A 22,239-nucleotide genomic window follows, 5' to 3' on the forward strand; every position below is an offset into this window, starting at 1 on the left:
ACCAAAAGATTTAAATATTTATATGAAAGTATTGTTCTAACTCACCGACTGCTAAGGTGTCCCCTTCTTGTATCCTGCCGGTGGCTGCACCAGATTTGATGAAAACACGCACTTTTGGAGCATATTGGACCTGCAACAAAGTATTTATGGTAAATTTTTATGTAAATTGAATTGCAATATACTTACAATAAAATAGGGGTCGTCCATTAATTACATCACACGAATTTCTAGGTTTTTTGACCCCTCCCCCCTCACTGTCACACTTGGTCACATTTGGCAAACCCCTCCCCCCTGGTGTGGAGACGTCACATTTTTTCAATGAAATCGGCAAATCGAATTAAATGAAATGAAATGAAAATATTTATTTTCAGGCAACTATTGGCCCATAGATAAATACCTTAAAACTAGCATACATAATTATTACAAAATATATCTTAAAACTAAAAACACACAATTATGACTGCGATACAGTTCGCGACCCCGCAGTGTCAAAGTAATTAAGTAGTACAACCAACCTATTGTTAGCATTGTCTCAAAATATTTCTGAATAAACAAATATTAGTAAGTTTATAACCCAAAACTGATTAGGAAAGAAAATAAACAAATAAAAATGATTATCGTTCCAAAAACTTGTTATTTAACTGTACAGCGAATTAAATAATTTAAATAAGTTAATAGTAGTAGTAGTAGTAATCACTTTATTGTACACAACACAGGTTTACAAAAATAAATTACAGTAATGGAAGTACAAAGGCGAACTTATCCCTAAAAGTTAAAGTGCCGTCACAAAGTTTGTGACTCCCCCCTCCCCCCTGTCACAACATGTCACATTTCCTTGAACCCCCCTAAACGTGTAATAATAATTATGTAAAAGGCAAATTTAATTTAGCAAAAGGTACATGTAATTTAATCTAAAAACATAATCTTAATTTTATTCATTATACTTATTTGTTTTCACTTTATTATCATGTCCCATTATTAACTACAGCTTATAAAACAAAGTCCCCCGCGCGTCTGTCTGTTTGTGTGTTCGTATGTTCGCGATAAACTTAAAAACTACTGAACGGATTTTCATACGGTTTTCACCTGTGAATAGAGTGATTCTTGAGGAAGGTTCAGGTGAATAATTTGTTAAGGTTTTATGTAAATTGGTTGAACTACCCATGCGAAACCGGGGCGGGTCGCTAGTTATCAATAATTTTAATAGATGAGCTCAGTAGATGAGTTTCGTAACTTAAAGTCGTTTCGGCAAAGATACCTAAATTGATTTCTAACCAAACAAATCTATTTTAATTTTAAAGATTAAAAAACCGGACAATAGCGAGCCGGACTCGCGCACGAAGGGTTCCATGCCATTAAGCAAAAGACGGCAATAAAATCACGTTTGTTGTATGGGAGCCTCACTTAAATATATTTTTTTGTATTAGTATTTCTTGTTATAGCGGCAACAGAAATACATCATCTGTGAAAATTTCAACTGCTACTGTTTCAACTGTGCAGCTATCACGTCCCATTCTCAAAGACATCAGTCTCCTCTGCTCCACTCACATACCACCTAAAGTTACATTCCTGTGATACAAATAACTTAATCTGCTCATGTGGGTCCATAAGTAGATGCAGCACCGTCAAGTATCTGGGCCTTATCGTTGATGAACACCTTTCTTTTAAACAACACTTGACTGGTCTATCCAAAAAAGTTAGAAAAATTATTTATTTAGTGAAACGGCTGCGGGACTGTTCACCTCTAAGTGTCCTTCGTGTTGTCTACCATGCCCTGTGCCAATCTGTTATACAATATTGTATTGCAGTTTGGGGCAGCGCAGGTAAGACGGCACTCCTCGAACTAGAGCGTGCGCAGCGTGCTGTCATCATAGTCATGCTAAGAAAACCTTTTAGATTTCCTACCGACTTGCTGTATAATGAAACGGGCATCCTCAGAGTCAGACAATTATTTATTTTCAGCGCAGTATGTAGAGTTCATAAAAGTATTACAAATTTACCGATAAGAGACCTCATAATGAGCAGACGTATATACAGAGTCCCGGTACCTGCTGTCCATACATCTCACGCCAAGAGGTCTGCTTCCCATATGCACCCATTTATATATAACTCTGTTTGCAAAATTATCGATCTAAAAACATGTACCTTATCAAATGTTAAATCTAAACTCAAAAAATGGTTTGTGACCCTATCCTACAATGATACGGAAAATATAATATGTTCTTATGTTTAGGTCTGTCATCTTCTAGTCCTGACTTAGTCGCTCTCCTACACCTTTCACTCACACACACCTACACACACACACACACATACACACACACTCACACGCACGCACAGACACACACATATACACACCCTAAAAGCATAAGCCTTATCACCCTCTCTCACACATCATTTTAACTAGGTTTAGTTACTGTTACCTACTCTTTTGTAAGCCCCAAGATACAGGCTCAGCCTAGTTTGGGGCTTACCGGACACCTTTGTGCATGTGTATTTTATTATAAATAAAAATTATTCTATTCTATTCTATTCTATGAGATACAGCCTGGTGACAGACAGACGGACAGCGGAGTCTTAGTAATAGTCCCGTTTTTACCCTTTGGGTACGAAACCTAAAAATAACCAGAACTCACAAGTGAAAACCATTCGAGATTTCATAGTAACCTTTCATTATACTACCATATTTCCGTCGAAATTGTGCTACACACGATACAAAGGCACCTCATATGAGGGCCTCTTATAGTTAACTTTACCCTAACTACTGAAAACTTTAGTTAAAACTCTGTGAATTATATTTTGTGATTAAGCTACGCTGAGGAAAACGTTTACTTTCAAGATAGTCTCGGGTGAAATTGTAATTTATATAGAATGTATAATGACATCAGAAAACATTTATTTACATACAATATATATACAGTGGTACTACTAAACGAAATTAATAACTAGCTTAAATCTAAAATAGGCCCTTGAGGCATTGTACCAAGGATGCTGGCGGCATTTCCTCGCTGTATCGCAATGCTGATACGTTGTGCGAGGTAGCCGCCAGCTCTTCGGTCACCAGTTACGTCAACCAGACGCTTCGCGTATAATTGTATATCTCAACAGCATTATACAGGTGATGAAAAATGGGGCAGTAGGTATGTAAACTATAGTTGTGTTGGCTTTTCGTTTTGTGTTATTTATAATTATATTGGGGTATGATCATTCTCAAATTTGATGGATGAAATTTTGACGTTTTAAACGTGTGAGGACAAGTGAAACTTACTATACGTCAAAGTCGATAAAATTGTATTTTACATTACCGTTACATAATTTAATTTAAAATATTACAATTGCAATGTCATTTAATTTGTATACACCACATATATTTGTACGACGTGTGTTGACGACACAAATGATTAAGCTTATTATAAAATTAAAAGTGGAAAAATTACTGTCTTGGGTGAGACTTGAACTCAGATGGCAGAACGCTGGAGTATCGATCCAGAGGCCGTGAGTTCGAGTCTCACAAAGACAGTAATTTTTCCATTTTTAAATTCATTCTAAGCTTAATAGCATCATTCGCACACGTTTCTACTTGTTAATAATTAAAAAACAGGACAATTACGAGTCGAAGTCGCCCACCGAGGGTTCCGTACTTTTTTGTATATTTGTTGTTATAGCGGCAACAGAAATACATCATCTGTGAAAATTTCAACTGTCTAAGCTATCACGGTTCATGAGACACGGTCTGGTGACAGACAGACGGACAGCGCGGTGTCTTAGTAATAGGGTCCCGTTATTACCCTTTGTACGGAACTCTAAAAAGGCAAATTATGAGTTAATATTTATTTTAGTCGAGTATCAATAGTAACTCTATATTAATTCTGTTACATAGTTCCCATTTTCCCGGGCCGCCGCCCCATGGACCCTCCCAGTTAAATCTAAACCGATTTTGTTGTGGCAAAGTTGCAAATTGAGTTACAACAGCAGATTCAATGGATTTTGGGGTACCATTGCAATTCACTAGTTTTTATTTATTTACTAGCTTTTGCCCGCGATTTCGTCTGCGTGGAATTAGTGACAGCAGCTAAAGTAGGTATAGCGCCTGGATAATGCTAATAGCAATCATTCAATTCGCGCATTGCTTACTTCAATTATTAAGCAATTTTTAGAGCACCGTACAAAACTTTGTTCACGGTGCTCTTATGCGATCACTTCGGTCGTGCAAATCGGTTAAATGCGTTTTTCTCAAAGACCGTTTGATGTAGGTACCTAAAATTTGGAAAAGTTATGGAAAGTACCATCACTAACACTGTGAATAAGTCAAAACTGCTTATTTCTGATTTTAGGGGGAAATTTAGGGGGTTGAGAGGGGTAGCCTGAATTTTTTTTTATTTGTAAGAGTCGTGTGGGGTACCATTAGAAAGCTTGCAAAAAATTGAGTCGATGGACTGATTTTGACTTCATTTTAGAGTGCAATAGTTTCGATAAAAAATGCATTTAAAGTTGCAAGTTTTCATACAAAAATTTTCACCTCTGTCCTGGCGATTTTCGCGAAAACTATAGCTAACAGGCAGCTGACCAGTCAATACCCAACTTAAAGAAGCATGGAGACGGCGGGAAAATTATCAGCTTAACTTTATCTTTATTAGTTTTTCAACTGCAGCCTGATCTTTGGTTGCTTAGGGCTAGCTAACTGATGCTTACACTGGTCATTTCATATTAGGAAGTAGTTTTAGCGAGAAAGATCCTTAGTTAAAACTTTGGCATTGAAATTTATGACTTATGTCTTTGGTACAAAGTTTAATTCTGCTTGCTTAATTTTGTGGGATATTATTTTTTTTTCTGAATAGCCTACTATAAGTATGAGAGAGATCTACAAAATACAACCTTATTATATTGCAAATAAGTTTAAAGTTCGAACAGGCTTTCCAACCAATTGACTATCTCAATGTGCCCAGTAAGAATCATATTTATTATTGCAGTTTATCTGAAAAAATTCAAATTAAGAATTCCGTTCTTCACTGTCGTTGTGTTTTTTTTTTTTCACAATAGAGCACATAGAGTTAGTAAGGCGTATAGAGAAAGGGAACGGTGCTCTGAACACCGTAGTCTTGACTTCGTGCTTGGCCAATTATTTCATTAGCTCTTTCAATTCCACCCCCCTTTTCACTCTCACGGGATTAGGGATGATTTCCGACATGAAAACTATACTATGTCCTTCCCCGGGACTCAAGCTATGTCTATGCCTTTAAACTAAATCCATTCAGCGGTTTAAGTGTGAAGAGGTAACAGACAGACAGACAGTCATACACACTTTCGCATTTATAATATTATAATATTTATTGCACAATACATTAAGGTGCAAATGGCGGACTTAATGCCTTAACGCATTTTCTACCAGTCACCCAAAGTGCAAAGTGGATAAGTTTCTCTATTAGTTGAGTGTGCTCAGAGCATAAAAAGGTCAACCACGGCGTTGCATGAACAAGAGATTTCCTTTGGCAGGATTGGTCCTTAGGACCCAAGGATGTATTTAAGAAGTGGAGCCACCCAGATTTTTTATGCAGGTGGGGGGTGGGGGGGTTTTAAGCGCCGGCGACGTCTGATGTTAATAATTGTTTAAGTTTTAAGTTCTATGTCAAGTTTTGTATCATTTTCAAGTAAATCAAAGATGTAGACATAGATTTCATCTAAATCGGTTCAGCCGTTATTGATTCCCCATACAATCTTACACCTTCCTTTTCACTTTTAAGAGATTTTTTTTAAATAAAACTATCCTATGTTCTTCCCGGGGACTCAAAATATCTCTATACAAAATTTTATCTAAATCGGTTCAGCGGTTATTGAATCCCCATACAAATTTCTACCTCCTTTTTCACACCCTTAAAGGATGATTCTTGAGATTTAAAGAAGGCTATGTTATTCCCTGGAACTCAAACTATCTCTGTACCAAATTTAAACTAAATTGGTTTAGCGGTTTAAGCGTGAAAAGGAATTAAAAAAAAAGTATTTTTTTCATATTTTATGTGTTTTTACTTCGGAATGGTGTCATTATGATATCAGAAATGAATTCGGCATCCCCGATTTATACGAAAACGATACCAAACTTGGCCTAGTAGCTTAAATGATATAGATACCAAGATCATGTTGAGAGCCCCCCCCCCCTAAAAATTTACATCAAAAATCTCGATGGCTCCACTTCTTAAATCCATCCTTGGGTCCTAAGGACCAATCCTGCCAAAGGAAATCTCTTGTTCACGCAACGCTTGTTCCGCTATATAACATGAGTAGCATCGTGACTACTTTGAAAAAAACTCGTATCTTGTTCTGTTAATCAATACAGATCAACAGAGTATAGCATATAACGAGTTAGGACGACTCACGTTAGACCGGGCTGTGTCCGAGCCGGAGCTTCCGGCTCATCATTTTCTATGAAAAGCTAATCTAATAAGCTAATAATAATAATCTAATCTACGATCTGCCACCGCCGTGACGTTCACCCTGACGTCGTTACTCTGCCACTGATTCGTACTAAACGCTATGAATCCAGCTTCATCATGCGAACTGCTATGGAGTGGAATTCACTTCCTGCAAACCGAGAGTGAATAGAAGTCTTTTAGGTAAGCATGTTCCATCCTAGACTGCATCGGCACTTACCATCAGGTTAGATTGTGGTCAAATGTTTACCTTTTCCCAAATAAAAAAGAGCATCCCGTGATCGCCTGTTATGTCAACATAGAAAAGTAAGCGCCGGAAGCTCCGGCCCGGATACGGCCCGGTCTAGCGTCAGTCATCCTTTACTGCGTTTTTAATTTTGAGTAGCAGTGCGAGATACGAGATTTTTTCAAAGTAGTGACTACATGTATCTATGTAGGTATGAGAAGATAATACAAGTAAGTTAAAAAAGTAGGAAATTATGAAAAGGGAGCAAATTTTTGGCAGTCAGTAGTGATTCGCGAAACAATTACTTATTTCAATTTATTTTACTTACTTGTTTTTTTTTCAGAAATTATTTAATGATTCTGCCTAACAAATACATAAGTATCGTCGTACACATTGAAATATTCAACGATTAAAAAAAATGCCGTATTAAAAATATCTATTTTTACAAAATCGTTTTTCAAACCAAACATTTTAATTTTCTTCAATCATTTCTATTTGTAGCCAAAGAAATTTGACACAAAATAATACTTACCTATTATGTTAAATGAATTTTTCAAGCAAAAAAATGCAAGCACACAAATTAACATTATTTTTACAACCCCAACATTTTTGAAAGATTACTTTCCGCAATAATCGCGAGCAACGAGGATTATTCCAATTTTAAAATGTGGATCACGTTCTAATTGTTTGGTTGAATCCGAAATACAAGTCATTGGTTCGACATTATGTACGGTTTGCATACAAAGTCAATAAATTATCATACTTTTTGGAGAAAACATCCAATAGAAAATATAAAAAGGAAGAGGTGTGAATTATATTCTTATTTGATGGCGTCATTTATGTCGTATTAATACCTACTTTTTGATCAGAACGCATCTTATGTGACGTCATGGACGGCCGATTGCGTCCGAAATTCGAAGATCGGCAACGATCGGATTTGTATATAACGTCCGCCGACAGCAACCAACGGCAATCTTCCAAAATACGTTGAACGACAAACTCTTATTTGTATTGTATTAATTTAACTTAAATTTACAAATAAATCTTGTACACAAGTTAAAATAATAAGTCTTAATTGAAGATCCACTTAGGCATCCCTGCACCACTAGAAAGGAGCTTTTTATGCAGTATTCCGGGTCACCTGTTATAGATTCCCAGTATATTATGTAGATAATGTGACATATTATAAATACACACATTAACCAACTGATCAGACAGATTCACATTGTTTGAACTGCCAGCAAAGATATCAAACTAGTTTGCTTTTTGACGCGTTCCTAATTAAAACCAAAATATTACTTTGCTAATCCGCGAAAAGATAACGTGTTAGTCAATCGGTGCTAACACGTTATACTTACTTGCGTATTTTTTACATGCAATTAATGTTCCCACCCTCCCACCGCAAAAATCAAAACAAAATCAAACCACCACCAAAAGAACAATACTCGATACGTCTCGCCTCTCTACGAGGCATCTTCAGGAGATGTTGACGGTCTGATGCCCAGCAACCCATTTGTTGGCGGTATTCCTGATGTTAGCGGAAAGACCGTGTATTTTATTTTGCCAACGCTACAGTCAGGATTACAGGCACTTTTCTCCCTTGAAAGGGAACGTTATGAATATTAAGAGCTGTTCGTACGGAGGCTGCCACATAACAGTTACAGGCGCATTCAGATATACCTATTGAATATTATAGCAATTTAATCCAATATAAATATCGGCGAACTTACAGAAAGCAATTTTGTGTGTGATTGTACATCGTTATACTCCATATTAAAAGAACTTGGCATCAGACAGCGCCTATCAACCACAGTGGAGTCACGCATTCTGACTTTCTTCGGCCATGTTTCTCGTCGTGGTAATGACTCCATAGAGCGTCTCGTAGTGCAGGGAAAGGTCGAAGGCACCAGGCCACGTGGTAGATCACCAACGAGATGGACAGACCAGATCAAGGCCGCAACTAAGTGCTCGGTTCACGAATGTACCCGGAAAGCTGCAGTCCGCGACGAATGGTGCCGTATTAGCAAGATCATCACTCATCGAGATTCACAATGATGACCACGACCACTCTGGCAAGAGTGTACCGACTAAGAAGAAGAAGAGTACACCATTATTTGACTTTTTAGATGTATCCTTATTGGTGTAAGATTGTTCCGTGATATTTACACATCTCTCTTGTCAAGGCCATGTCTGGTCTATTCAGCCACCAAGGTCTGTGTCTCTCCGGTGTTAACACCAAAAGTCGTCTGCAATAGACGCAAAGGACAATGATAATTATTGCATATTCTAACAGAAATAGTCAAAATATTAATCACCTAATCTAACCGCCCTCATACAGCTAAGACAAATGCAATTTAGTTTCGTTTTTATAGGATAGGGGACGGCCGGATCGCTTCTCCATACAAACGTATTTAGTTCGGTTTCCTCGCGATGTTTTCATATAATAATCATTAATTATTGTACCGTAAAATGGGGTGAGTAGGGTCAAAACTGAAATTCAAACCTCTATAACATTTTTTTACATATAAAAACTGAATGGTGTATATAATAAGTGTTCCGGACGTTTGTGTTTTAGATTTTTTATTTTATCTTGGGTAGTTCCATTTTATAACTTTCACGATAAAGAGGAAAACCCACCTCATCCCGTAGTGCCTCGTATTTGGGGTCAAACATCAAACATCAAACATCAACATTTATTAAGCAAATAGGCCACAAGGGCACTTTTACACGTCATCATTGAATTTACATAAGGGTGTTTACGTAAGGGTGAGAGGGGTTTTCATACAAAGGTGATTTTGGAAGATGGTTGGATCGATTTTTTTTTATTATGCGTATGACTATAGCTCCATTTTAAATTGGAATACATTATTTTTGTAGCAGTAACCTTAAAATCCCTTCTCACCCCCCTCTCAAACCTTCTCTCCCCATTCATAACCCACCTCTCCCCGCGAAACCTACTCACCCCGTTTTACGGTACTTAGTCTGATTTGTCGTGCGGACTCGATCGCAATCGTGAAAAGCTACAATTTCTGGGAAAACCTTCCGCAAAGGGCTTTAAAATATATTCCTATTTATTTCCGGAGGAAATTATTGAAATTTAAGAAGGATAATCACATCGGTTCAGTCGGTTCCAGATAATCAGACGTAATTATTTGAGAAATGTATACTGGAGTATTTTTAAAAGAAATGATAATAAAAAATATATGCAAGGCTTGTTAATTCTGGTATTCGCTCACTAGCTTGTCCATTGTTTTTTTTCTAGAAAAATTTAAGGTTGTCTGGATGAGATTGCTTTTGGCGATAAGACCGCCTGTTGTTTGCATCTACTTGTGTTGCTGGTACTTTTGCATTTATAAAAACTTACTTTTCTTAAAACCGTAAAATTACTTTAATATTAGTATGACTCACGGCAGTTTAAATTCGTTTAACCCATAATCATAATCATAATCATAAATTTATTTCATACTTCAAATGAAACTCAAATAAAACTAAAATCTAAAACAAATCACTTAACCCTCCGTCTGCAGACTCGTATGAAATTAAAGGCTTAAAACTAACCCTAAACTTGCTTAAGCCGAAACCGCATGCACTTAACATTCGCACTAAATCCTGGTAGAGCGAGAAACTATATTTTTAAAGGGCTTAAGCCGTTCGATTTGCATGAATAATAATGTAGTGGTAATATTTATTCAGCTTAAGTCAAAATGGTGAAGAAATAGGCTTTATTAATTTAGCTTAATCACGCGTTGAATACACAAATTGAATGATACGAACGATTATACCGCGATATTATTTCATTATTAATCTTCCGTACAAAACTTAGTTCACGGAACACTTATCGGATCACTTTGGTCTTGAAAATCAGTTAAATGCGTTTTCTCAGAGACCGTTTGACGTAGATACCTAAAATATGGAACAGTTATAGCCATTACCACCACTAAAGTAAATAAGTCAAAACCGCTTCTTTCTTATTTTAGGGGGAAATTTAGGGGGGTTGAGAGGGGTAACCTGTTTTTACTTTTAAATTCGATGGTCTGACGATTGCACCAGCTTGCAAAAAATATAAATTATCAGTAATTTTTCACTTCTCCAACCATAATTTGCAAAGTATCTTAATTAAACTCCTAACTAAATTGCACTAAACCGTCTGATTTTAACTTAAAGCCTCTTAAATCGACCACAACACACTTTACATTCCACTAATACTGTCAGATGCGAACTTTTAAAACAATAAACACGAGTGGAACAAACATCTGCGTCCTCACAATAGATAAGGCACATTTCGATGGCCACTGCAGCGGTATTGCTGTTGGCGCGATGGCGCGTCACTGCCGCGACGTTGAAGTAGCAAGAAACGAACGATGTTACTAATGATCGTGTCAAGCGGCATCGCCTGAGACAAAAGTGACATCAAGTTCGAAAAAAATATAAATTTTGAAAAGCTTTATCTAGGAAACTATTAGATCTACAGAGACAATTCTAGTCTCGTATTGTAGCAAATTTAGTCTACTTTAACGTTTCGCGAAAGCACTACCAAATACTAGTCTTTTAGGATTATAATCGCCCAAATCTAAAAAAAAATCCGAAATTTTCGCGGTGTTTTTTGACTAAGTTGCGTTCGGCGCTCGACGTCACAAACTTGGATTATTCATTGAGCCAACATCTAAACAAGTCTGCAAAAAATCAGAACTACCGGATTAGACGGAAATGAACCACGTTATAAAAGTCAAAAAAGTTACTGGATTACTATCAATGTTCTTGATAAAATGAATGACGGATTGAACGTCCTAATCGAAAGCAATGATAGCATTGGAATTTATCAATTTGATAGCGACACGTTTTCCACTGCTGCAACGCAGCTGCAGTTGCAATCGACATTGAACCTGATGGCAAACTACAACTTCCAGTCTATTTACCCGTAAGTTTTTGTTAGTGTTTCTTTTTACAATCCATTTTCAAGGATTTTGGGCTCAATGTTTTTACGCGACTACCACAAACAGGAGCTGTGGAGTGTTATTTTTTTTGTTTCTGTATTTTTGTGAAAAAAGTTATCCGGAGATAGAAAATCGTATGAAAGGATGCGTAAGTAGGCATCTTTTCATACCCGAATCAGGTAAGAAAGTTCTTATCTTAAGGGGCGCACTGCTTAACAGTCCACCGGACGGTATCGGCCTGTCAGTTAAGAACAAAATTTTGACAGTTCCGAACAACTGACAGGCCGATACCGTCCGGCGGACTGTTAATCAGTGGGACTCTTTACATTTATAGTACATAGACGGAGGAGAATGAGGACTGACAGAAGACATGTACAAATTGTACAATTGTACAGCGCTATATAAGTGCACTCATAACAATGCAATATTTCAAATATCAACAGATATTTCATCATGATCCGATTCACCCTGTGATTCGATTTTCCTCGGTCTACCCTACAACAACCAGTCAAAAAGCGGTTAAATTAATAAATAAATATTAGGGAACATCTTACACAGATCAACCTAGCCCCAAACTAAGCAAAGCTTGTACTATGAGTGCTAGGTGACGTCATACATACTTATATACATAGAAAACACCCATGACTCAGGAACAAATATCTGTGTTCATCACACAAATAAATACCCTTACCGGGATTCGAACCCAGGACCATCGGCTTCACAGGCAGGGTCACTACCCACTAGGCCAGACCGGTCAAGTTGCAAGCAATGGCTTGCTATCAAACGTGCCGTACGCCTTGCCGCCATAGCAAAATATATTGCAATATTGAAAACTGGCGTGTTTAGTCAACAAGGACCCCCGGCTTAGCTTACAAGTGGGGCTTCGTCTAGACGGCAAGCTCCATTGGTTAGGGATTACCGCCGTGTGAACGATTCGATGGCTAAATGAAAATTCTTGAGCTACAAGAATGTGTTGAAAATAAAATAGGTAGTGTCTTTGAGTCTACATTTTAATAAATCGACTTTATTTACGAGCCGGCGCAAAAAAAAAACAAGTCCTTTTAAGTCTGGAGTGAAGATCTTTATAATCACGATCGTTATAAGTAAATACCTAATAGGTTTTAACGGTGTTTTTCAGAATTTACAAAATAATTACCTATACCTAGATGAAACTCGTGTGGAGTGTGTGTGTGAAGGTCGTGTGAATGCTTTCAACGATTTTATGGCGAAATTAAAATTCCTGGTCGATCAATATGTTTTACGAAAAATGGCGAAAACTAGACGGCAAGTACGGAATTACCGTCGTAAGAGCTATTCTATTCTAACTGAAAATTCTTGGACGACAAAAAATTGAGACTAAAATAATGCTACAAAATAACACACTACAAAATACTATGACACTAACTACAAAATAATTATAGACAAAAATCTTATACTTAATTATAGACGAAAACTCGCTACATTCATGGATCAATTTCGGAATTATTCGCTTGCTCGGGTATCAATATTAGCACGAGGAGTTAAACAGCAACTTTGCTCCCTTGTAAAACAAATGACTATTGTACTCTCTCACTTCAATCGGTCCCTCATTGCTGAGGATCGTGACTCCGTTTGATTCCGTCAACTAGTTGTCTCCATCGGTCCCGTTCTGTAGCTTGGTGGAGTGCGTCGCTGACAGGTATTTTTAGCTCCTCCGCTACTCGTATTTGGTCCGACCATCGTCTGGGACTTTTACCCCTAGGCCTTTTCCCCTCGATTTTACCGGTCACCATACGGCGGTCCAAATTGCTGGTATCCCTGCGTGCAACGTGGCCAAAATACCGCAATATTCGTTGTAAGCATGTTGTGGATAGACGTTGAGTCTTTTCTATTTTTAATTCCTTGAGAATAGATATGATAGACTATTGTACAACGAGTAGTTTATTATTACGACTTTAACTTCGCTACTTCAAACTCAGTTTTCTCTGACAACCACATTTGAAATAGATTTCCACAACAAAGGTTAGAAACGACAATTTATCGTCCGTCTCAAACAAGGCAACTTTCTTGGATGAACAGTCATCAGATATATCGGAGCGGCCAAGGTGTTCACAATATCTGAACACGCACTCTTACGCCTTGACAATAGAGGCGTGTTGAGATATTTGAGAGCGCCTTGACTGCTCCGATATATCTGATGGCGACTGAATAATACGATGCTAACAACAGATTAGCGACTTGTTTATTTCAAAAGAGTTGCTATCAGTTGTGTGGGCTGGAAATTAATTGTACTCAAGTAGACTGCAGTAAGCAACTGTTATTTTGTAGGTACATTTCTTTCAATAGGGAAAGATCTGGCCCCAATTTCACCACGGTCACAGGTGCGACAATTGTAAAATCACTGTTGCTGACGTCACAGGCATCCATGGGCTACGGTTACACTTACCATCGGGCGGGCCGTATTCCTGTTTGCCACCATCATTGTTTTATTTAAAAAAACTTTATTATATCGGAAAAAAACAGATATTTCTTTTGCGAAGTTTCTGACAATTGTCAAGATTTAGAAGAATTGTAGGTAATTCTTGACAGGTAATGAGTTATATGTCAGAATTTCGTGACAATTGTAGTTTTTCTTGTGACAATTGTCATAAACTTAGCAAGAGAAATATCTGTTTTTTTCCGATAAGTATAATAAAGTTTTTTTAAATAAAACAATGATGGTGGCAAACAGGAATACGGCCCGCCCGATGGTAAGCGGTAACCGTAGCCCTTGGATGCCTGTGACGTCAGCAACAGTGATGTTTTACAATTGTCGCACCTGTCACCGTGGTGAAATTGGAGCCTGGCTGTGAATATAAGGTAATATAGTGGGGTAAGTCTATCACCGGAATAAGACTATCACTTGTATGAACTCATCATACTGTTTGTCTTGCCCCGAGCAAAATAACTATATTAGTGTTACGCCACCTTACCTTATTACATTCGTTTTTTTTAAGTGAAATCTTCTTTAGCGGCGCTGGGCACTTTTTGAGGTGGGGAAAAAATGATAAACTCGCGACAGGTCACGTGACCGTAAGATTCGTAAGACGTAAGACGGACACATGACCTGATCGAAAAACTGTTACAATGTCATTGAGTTTTCACTTCTGCCGGCACTCCCAGAGTGCAACCCGTTGCTTGCTTTTTAAGGGTTCCGTACCCAAAGGGTAAAAACGGGACCCTATTACTAAGAGCTCGTTCCCACTATGTCGGATGTCGTGGCGATTTTTAATCGTACGTTCCACTGGCAGAACATTTTATATGAAGCTGTTCACACTCGTCCGACAACGATATTGTGTCGGATACGACATAAAATGTCGTGCGTTTTGCCAGCCCTCCTAGCCCGGAAAAAAATCGTGTCGTGTCTCGCTCGCGTACGAGTGAATATAGCGCTGTTCACATTTTGTCGGATGTCGGAACGTTAAAAATATGGACAGCCTTTCTTCAGTGCAAATGCAGTCTCTTAATACTGTATTTTTGTAGTTTATGCATCCTGATATCCGAGATAGTAGATCGTTGAATGTACTTATAGACATTCTAAAATAATTGAAAAATTTCACTTCATCACTTCTTAATTCAGCTATCAAATTCTGAAATATTCCTAAGGTAAATCTTTCCCTGAGAATTGGGTGTACCCAATATCTCCTTTTTTTAACTGCCTCTAATCGTTTCTTTCGCAAATAATACAAAACCACAAACATTTCGTCGACGTTCATCTTGTACTAAGCCTCGCTACCCACTCGAAAAATACACGCCAGCTGCGATCGTGCACGACAGACGACTAGTGGGAACAGTATCGCCGACACCCGATTGAAATCCGGATCCGACATCCGACATAGTGAGAACAGCGGCAACGACATACGATTAAAAATCGCCACGACATCCGACATAGTGGGAACGAGCTCTAAGAGTCCGCTGTCCGTCCGTCCGTCCATCCGTCCGTCCGTCCGTCCGTCTGTCACCAGGCTGTATCTCATGAACCGTGATAGCTAGGCAGTTGAAATTTTCACAGATGATGTATTTTTGTTGCCGCTATAACAACAAATACTAAAAAGTACGGAACCCTCGGTGGGCGAGTCCGACTCGCACTTGTCCGGTTTTTTAGGGTTCCGTACCCAAAGGGTAAAACGGGACCCTATTACTAAGACTCCGCTGTCCGTCCGTCCGTCCGTCTGTCACCAGGCTGTATCTCACAAACCGTGATAGCTAGACAGTTGAAATTTTCACAGATGATGTATTTCTGTTGCCGCTATAACAACAAATACTAAAAACAGAATAAAATAAAGATTTAAGTGGGGCTCCCATACAACAAACGTGATTTTTGACCGAAGTTAAGCAACGTCGGGAGTGGTCAGTACTTGGATGGGTGACCGTTTTTTTTTGCTTTTTTTTTGTTTTTTTTTTTGCATTATGGTACGGAACCCTTCGTGCGCGAGTCCGACTCGCACTTGCCCGGTTTTTTTTATTAGGCCCCACCTTAACTTCCAGTCTCGCACAGCTAAACTGTGGAATTATCTGTCGCCTGCGATGTATTTATTTTTAAATAATTTATTGAATCAGATCTAGAATGACGCTAGGCCTGGCCCGGGCCGAGGCATCCGACATGTCATTTTCTATGACGGCTGATCGGTGATCACGTGGTGCTTTCCATACAAAACGAAGTGCCGGAAGCTTCGGCCCGGCCCCGGCCCGGTCTAGCGTGAGTCATCCTTCTGGTGACAATAATATTGAATTGGCTATTGCGCGATATAATAACGTAGGTACCTACTAGTTCTGACCCGTTATACTACGCAACTTATAGTTTGTAAAGGAAAAAACAAGATAAAAAATATATTAGAACATTTTTTTTTGACCTGTTTAAATGAAACAAAAAAAACCACCTGCATAAGAAAGGTTTCGTACCTAGCTCATAAATAACCTTTTATTTCATCTAAAATCGTATCACACTATTTTCTTTTTTCTCAGAAATCTTTACGCACAATAATTGCGAGCACATTTAATTTACACGCACGCCCATATCTTACCCTTAAAACCCTTAAGCTCCAATAAACAAAAGAAAACGGAGCAAAACAAAAAAACTACCCACAATTTCCTTCGTCTGTAGAAACTCAGCGATTCGATTTTTCGGGGTAACAATTGTACCCAGGTCCCCCTAACTGTATCAAATTATCCCTGATCCAAAGGTTAAATGGTGCAATGCTGCGGCAGGGGAGGTCAGGATAAAGTGGACGCGGGGGAAAAGTGGAAATAAGAGAAATATAAAAAGCTTTAATTCTGTGACGCCGAAGTTGCAAAAATTCTGTATATCAGCAGATCACGGTGGATTTTCCGATTGTCATGTGGGTTTTAGTTGCGCTTCATATATTTCAGTAAATATAATTATGATTTTATGTATGTATAATAATAATAATAATTCAGCCTATATACGTCCCACTGCTGGGCACAGACCTCCTCTCATGCGCGAGAGGGCTTGGGCTATAGTCCCCACGCTAGCCCAATGCGGATTGGGGACTTCACATACACCTTTGAATTTCTTCGCAGATGTAAGCAGGTTTCCTCACGATGTTTTCCTTCACCGAAAAGCTAGCGGTAAATATCAAATGATATTTCGTACATAAGTTCCGAAAAACTCATTGGTACGAGCCAGAATTTGAACCCGCGACCTCCGGATTGAAAGTCGGGCGTCATATCCACTCGGCCACCACCGCTATGTATGTATGTAAACACTTTATTGTACATAAGACAGGTTTTAAGTAAACTACAATGAAACAAACCATATAAAATGTACAAAGGCGAACTTATCCCTATAAGGGATCTCTTCCAGTCAATCTTACTAAATTGTTGCAGGGGTTTAGTTTAAAAATATGTTTTTCTTCGAGAATTGTTTATTACTTATCCTAATACTTACATTAAAAGTTTTATAATTACTCATTTTGAAATCCAATTTGCATAAAGAGTCTTAGAAAACGTGCAACGAAATGTACCTACTGCCGTATTCGAACTTCAAGATATTCACACGTGACGGCACGTACTAGATCCATTCTAGATACGTTATAGTTTAGATATCAACTAGTTCTCTTTTGCAGCGCAATTCGGGCAACCAATGTCACTTTTACGTTAGATAGAGTAAGATATCTATTAGATGTGAATTGGATCTCTAAGTCATATCCTGTGCCTAATGTCAAATTTGACAGGTTAGATCTTAAACATATCGTTATCGTATCTTGGTGATGTCTAATAGATGTCTATTTCAAAATCCGAATCTGGCCCCTACTTACTTAAATGTAAAACAACTTTTTGGCAAGGTTAAATTCTTAATATTTTCCTCAGTTTTTTATTTATTTCCATCCGTTGTAAACAATGTGCGTGTATATTGTTCACTTGATAATGACAAACGTTTGCGTTATGTGTCATTTTGTACGGGATTTTGAACAGCGCGCCAAGCGGGACTTTTTGGAAACTCAAAATCCCATACAAAATGACACTTAACGCAAACGCGAACGTCACATCACGCCATCGAATGAAATTTACAAGCCTCCTAAGGCCCAGAGTCATTTTTGCAGTTTTGAATTTGGAACCTTTTCTATTCCTTTAATTTATCATTTATTTACATACAATATATATACAGTGGTACTACTAAACTAAATTAATAACTAGCTTAAATCTAAAATAGGCCCTTGAGGCATTGTACCAAGGATGCTGGCGGCATTTCCTCGCTGTATCGCAATGCTGATACGTTGTGCGAGGTAGCCGCCAGCTCTTCGATCACCAGTTACGTCAACCAGACGCTTCGCGATTTCTGCGAACAACTTATGCGCGCTGGGACCCCATGGACCTAGAGTTTCAACTCCAAATGGTACAAAATGTTACTCTCTACCGAGGCTCTTATATTTGTTACGTTAGAATTTCGGCGCTTTCCGCCGCTCCGCCCGCTTTCACAGTAGTCCGTATTCCTTTGAGATTCCGTTATAGTTCAAAATTCGATTTTAATTTGTTCTTTTTAAAGGAACTCAGGACTTAGGAGGCTAGGGGTACTGAAGGTAACTATAATAATCGCCGGCTGACCCCCTTACACCGTCACGGGCTCTTTATTTCCATAACGGCTCTCGAAAATGAGATAATTTGATAAGGAGATTAACCCAGCGTTTATTTTAGATTTTATGACCAAACTTCTCGTTTGCGTATCTCGCTAGTGTTGGGACTGATCGAGTCTATTAAAGTTATTTTATCATGGACTCGACTTGACTCAAGAGTTGTTAGATTCTAGTCAAAAACGTTCGGAATACTGGCGTCTTTCCTGTGGACATTTAATTTACGAAAGTTAATGATTTGGGATCTACCTACATTTAACTCAGGCTTACAACATAAATAGCTTTGAAGACGTAAAAGTTTGAAAAATGCCTATAAGGGTCCGGCAAGAAAGTTGAGCTCTATTCCATTCCATTAATTTTACAGAAAAGTTGCATAAATCTCTGCGTAGAGGGCGTCACAAGCGCAATCAATAAGCCTACCGCGAAACACAAAAATCGAAAGTTCGGTTTCTGCCTCTCTATCACTCTTGCCTATTCGATCGAAAGAGAGGTAGATAACGAAATTTCGATTGTCGCGTTTCGCGGTAGGCCACCTGTAAACAAACCGCCTTGATGCATAAATGTCATTGTGAAAACTTGTCAAAAAACTGTTTAAGGTCTAGTATGTATAAGTTACTCTATGGTTTACTTAACTTCTTAGTGCTGCACTCTAGCGGCAGAACATTGCAGTAATACTCCCTATTAACTCTTAATAGTTTTTGACCTAGTGACTATGTTGTATCTTGTTTTTTTTTAATAAGTCTTTTGTAGACACTCGCGTCCTTTTTGAACACTGTTTTTTATCAAATACTTGTCAACTACACCATATTTTATCCAGTTTAAAACTAAAATTATGATAGTTGTATTGTGGGGAACGAAAATTGAATTGGATTTAAAAATTCATGACAACACTTAAAACATTCATAATTGAAGATTTGAATGTTGCTGAATTTATAATTTAGACATGTAAACAAAGTATTTTATCAACAAGTATTGTTAGTATTTTTTATTAACGACAAATCTTTATTATTTTAATTTAGAAAGAAAGTCAGAGAAAAGAGCCGGTGGCCTAGCGGTTAGTGCTTGCGACTTTCAATCCGGAGGTCGCGGGTTCAAACCCCGGCTCGTACCAGTGAGTTTTTAGGAACTCATGTATTGTACGAAATATGATTTATTAATTTTCCAGTCACTTTTCGGTGAAGGAAAACATCGTGAGGAAACCGCACTAACCCTAATAAGGCCTGGTTTTCCCTCTGGATTGGAAGGTCAGATGGCAGTCGATTTCGTAAAAACTAGTAACTCTTGGGATTAGCTTTCAAGCGGACCCCGGGCTCCCATGAGCCGTGGCAAAATACCGGAATAACACCAGTAAGAAGAAGAAGAAGAGAAAGTCACAGAAAAGGATTTTTGAGAGTCAAAAGAGTCGTAAGTCTTTTAAGTACCCAGAGTCATTAATAAATCGAGTTCTTCTAATTTCTCTAGACTCGATTTTTGCCAACACTAATCTTGCTTGCATAATTTTTATATAAAATGGGGAGAGTGGAGCAAACTGAAATTTGCGCCATATCCTGTTGGCTAAATGACTTCTTCCGTTAAAAATGGCTTTATCGCTGCGAAAAAATTAGCTTGGCTTGCTTTAATTATGTTTTGTTAGTATAATATCGTTTTATCTTTACGTTTATTCTTTCTTTCATCGTTTGCTCTTTGCACGGTCATTCTTAGAACATGAATATCTCATGAATAGTATAGTAGGTATGTACGAATACATAATAATATTATATTTCTACAGGCTTTGCAAAGCGTTAGTACACGGTGACTTATTGCAGCGATTCAGTAGCGATACAGTCACTATGCTGTCGCTGGTCCTATGTCATTTAACTCATATACACTTGCATATGTCCACTTATTCTGCATCCCTACTATCTCGCAGGAAAAAGTCGCTACGCGTGCTGGGAAGTAGCACGGATGACTCAAGGATGACTCACGTTAAAACGCCCCGGGTCTGAGCGGAGGCATCCAACACTACTTTTCCTTTAGAAAGCGTCACGTGATCACCCCTCATAGAAAACGAAGTGTTGGCTGCCTCGGCCCGGACCCGGGCCGTTCTAGCGTGAGTCATCCTTTACTCTTTTTAACCTACCGACTGCGCCAGTAGTATTGATACTATTATTAATTCATTATAAAATGTTATAAATTATTGATCATTTCGACAAAATGTTTAATGTAATTTTGTCTGTGTCCAACAGGAAGCATTCATGAACATAACAGGACTTGGATCTGACCCCTACGTTTTTTAAAGACATTTCATACACGTCCGACATAAAAAATTGGGTAATGTACCCTTGGAAGGCAGGTCCGACTCGCACTTGACCGGTTTTTTCCATTAATATAATAATTACAAACCTGTAGTCTTATTGAAGCGGCTCTGTAGGCTCTATCGGCTGTGTTCTGGGCTTGGCACGTGAATGTCTGGTTGTGGTGAAACCTCCTTGGCCGTAGGCGAAGCACCGACCTGGGGTCAAAATATGAATTAGACCGATAATTTTTAACTCACCACCTTAAACTCTCGCGTTTTGTACACATATGTAATTACACAAACTGGTGTACCGCGATATAATTTCATTGTTTTTACCTTAAATTCCGACGTTTCAGCTGAGTTGCATCAGCTGTGGTCACAGAAAGACTGACGTCCCAGCAAATGTCAACGGAGATAACGTCGGAATTTAAGTTAAAAACAATGAAATTATATCGCGGTAGACCCGTTTGTGCAATTAAATATATAACTTACCACCTATTATAAGTTTATAACATTTGTTCTTAGGGCATACTGAAAATTCGTGGAACTGGCCACTTAGAAAAAATAAGTCGTCTCATTTATCACAATCCAGAAACTTTTAGTATGGCCCACGTATTCGAGGTCAAAACTTGGTGAGGAAACTTGCATTCGGTGAAAATGCGGTACGATTGCGGACAGTGGTGTAGCCAGGCGTGGGCGAACAGGTCCCTTGCCCACGGCCTCGCACTTAGGGAGGCCTCGCAAAGCCAACCTTTTTATTACCTCGGGATGGCATTGAAAAGGGCCTCGCAGATTTGGTTACGCCCACGGCTAGATTAGTTCACAGTACTCCACTGATCGCGAATCTGGTCGCGTCCAAAATAATGATTTTTATACGCAATGGAGATATAATATACTCCTTACTTACTTACTTGGCTGGCGCGACGACCCAAAGTGAGTCTTGCCCTCCAGCACAAGATCACGTTTTTTTACAATAATTAAATAATTAATGACATCACTAACCTGGCTACATGCCTGCTACCATCTGCCATCTGTTCTGTAGTATACGTTACACCCTGCACCATCACACCCCCGTCGTGATCCACCCACGTTATCTATAGAAATATCAAAGATATAAATAAACAGTCTGTATTTTTAGGTATTTAAATAAAAGTAAACAAAATGTACCCTCAAATGGCTCCTTAAGCCAGTTGAGAGTAGATGAAAACATTACATGATCAAATAATGTAGGTTAAAGTCAGGTCGTTTAGTGACAGATCCAGGCGGTTTTGTA

At 38.4% G+C, this 22,239-nt stretch overlaps 1 protein-coding gene across 1 annotated transcript in view; it reads right to left on the reverse strand.

Moving 5' to 3' along the window:
* Positions 1 to 22,239, reverse strand: part of LOC134801888 (irregular chiasm C-roughest protein-like) — a 174,960-nt gene that overhangs the window by 40,282 nt on the left and 112,439 nt on the right. The window contains exons 6-8 of the mRNA XM_063774541.1: positions 21,969 to 22,060; positions 21,074 to 21,182; positions 46 to 130 (exon numbers count right to left, since the gene is read on the reverse strand). Coding sequence (XP_063630611.1) covers positions 46 to 130; positions 21,074 to 21,182; positions 21,969 to 22,060 — 286 coding nt within the window. The remainder of the gene's footprint in view (positions 1 to 45; positions 131 to 21,073; positions 21,183 to 21,968; positions 22,061 to 22,239) is intronic.

The sequence above is a fragment of the Cydia splendana genome, chromosome 23 (genome assembly GCF_910591565.1).
Source record: "Cydia splendana chromosome 23, ilCydSple1.2, whole genome shotgun sequence".
In the NCBI taxonomy this organism is placed as follows: domain Eukaryota; kingdom Metazoa; phylum Arthropoda; class Insecta; order Lepidoptera; family Tortricidae; genus Cydia; species Cydia splendana.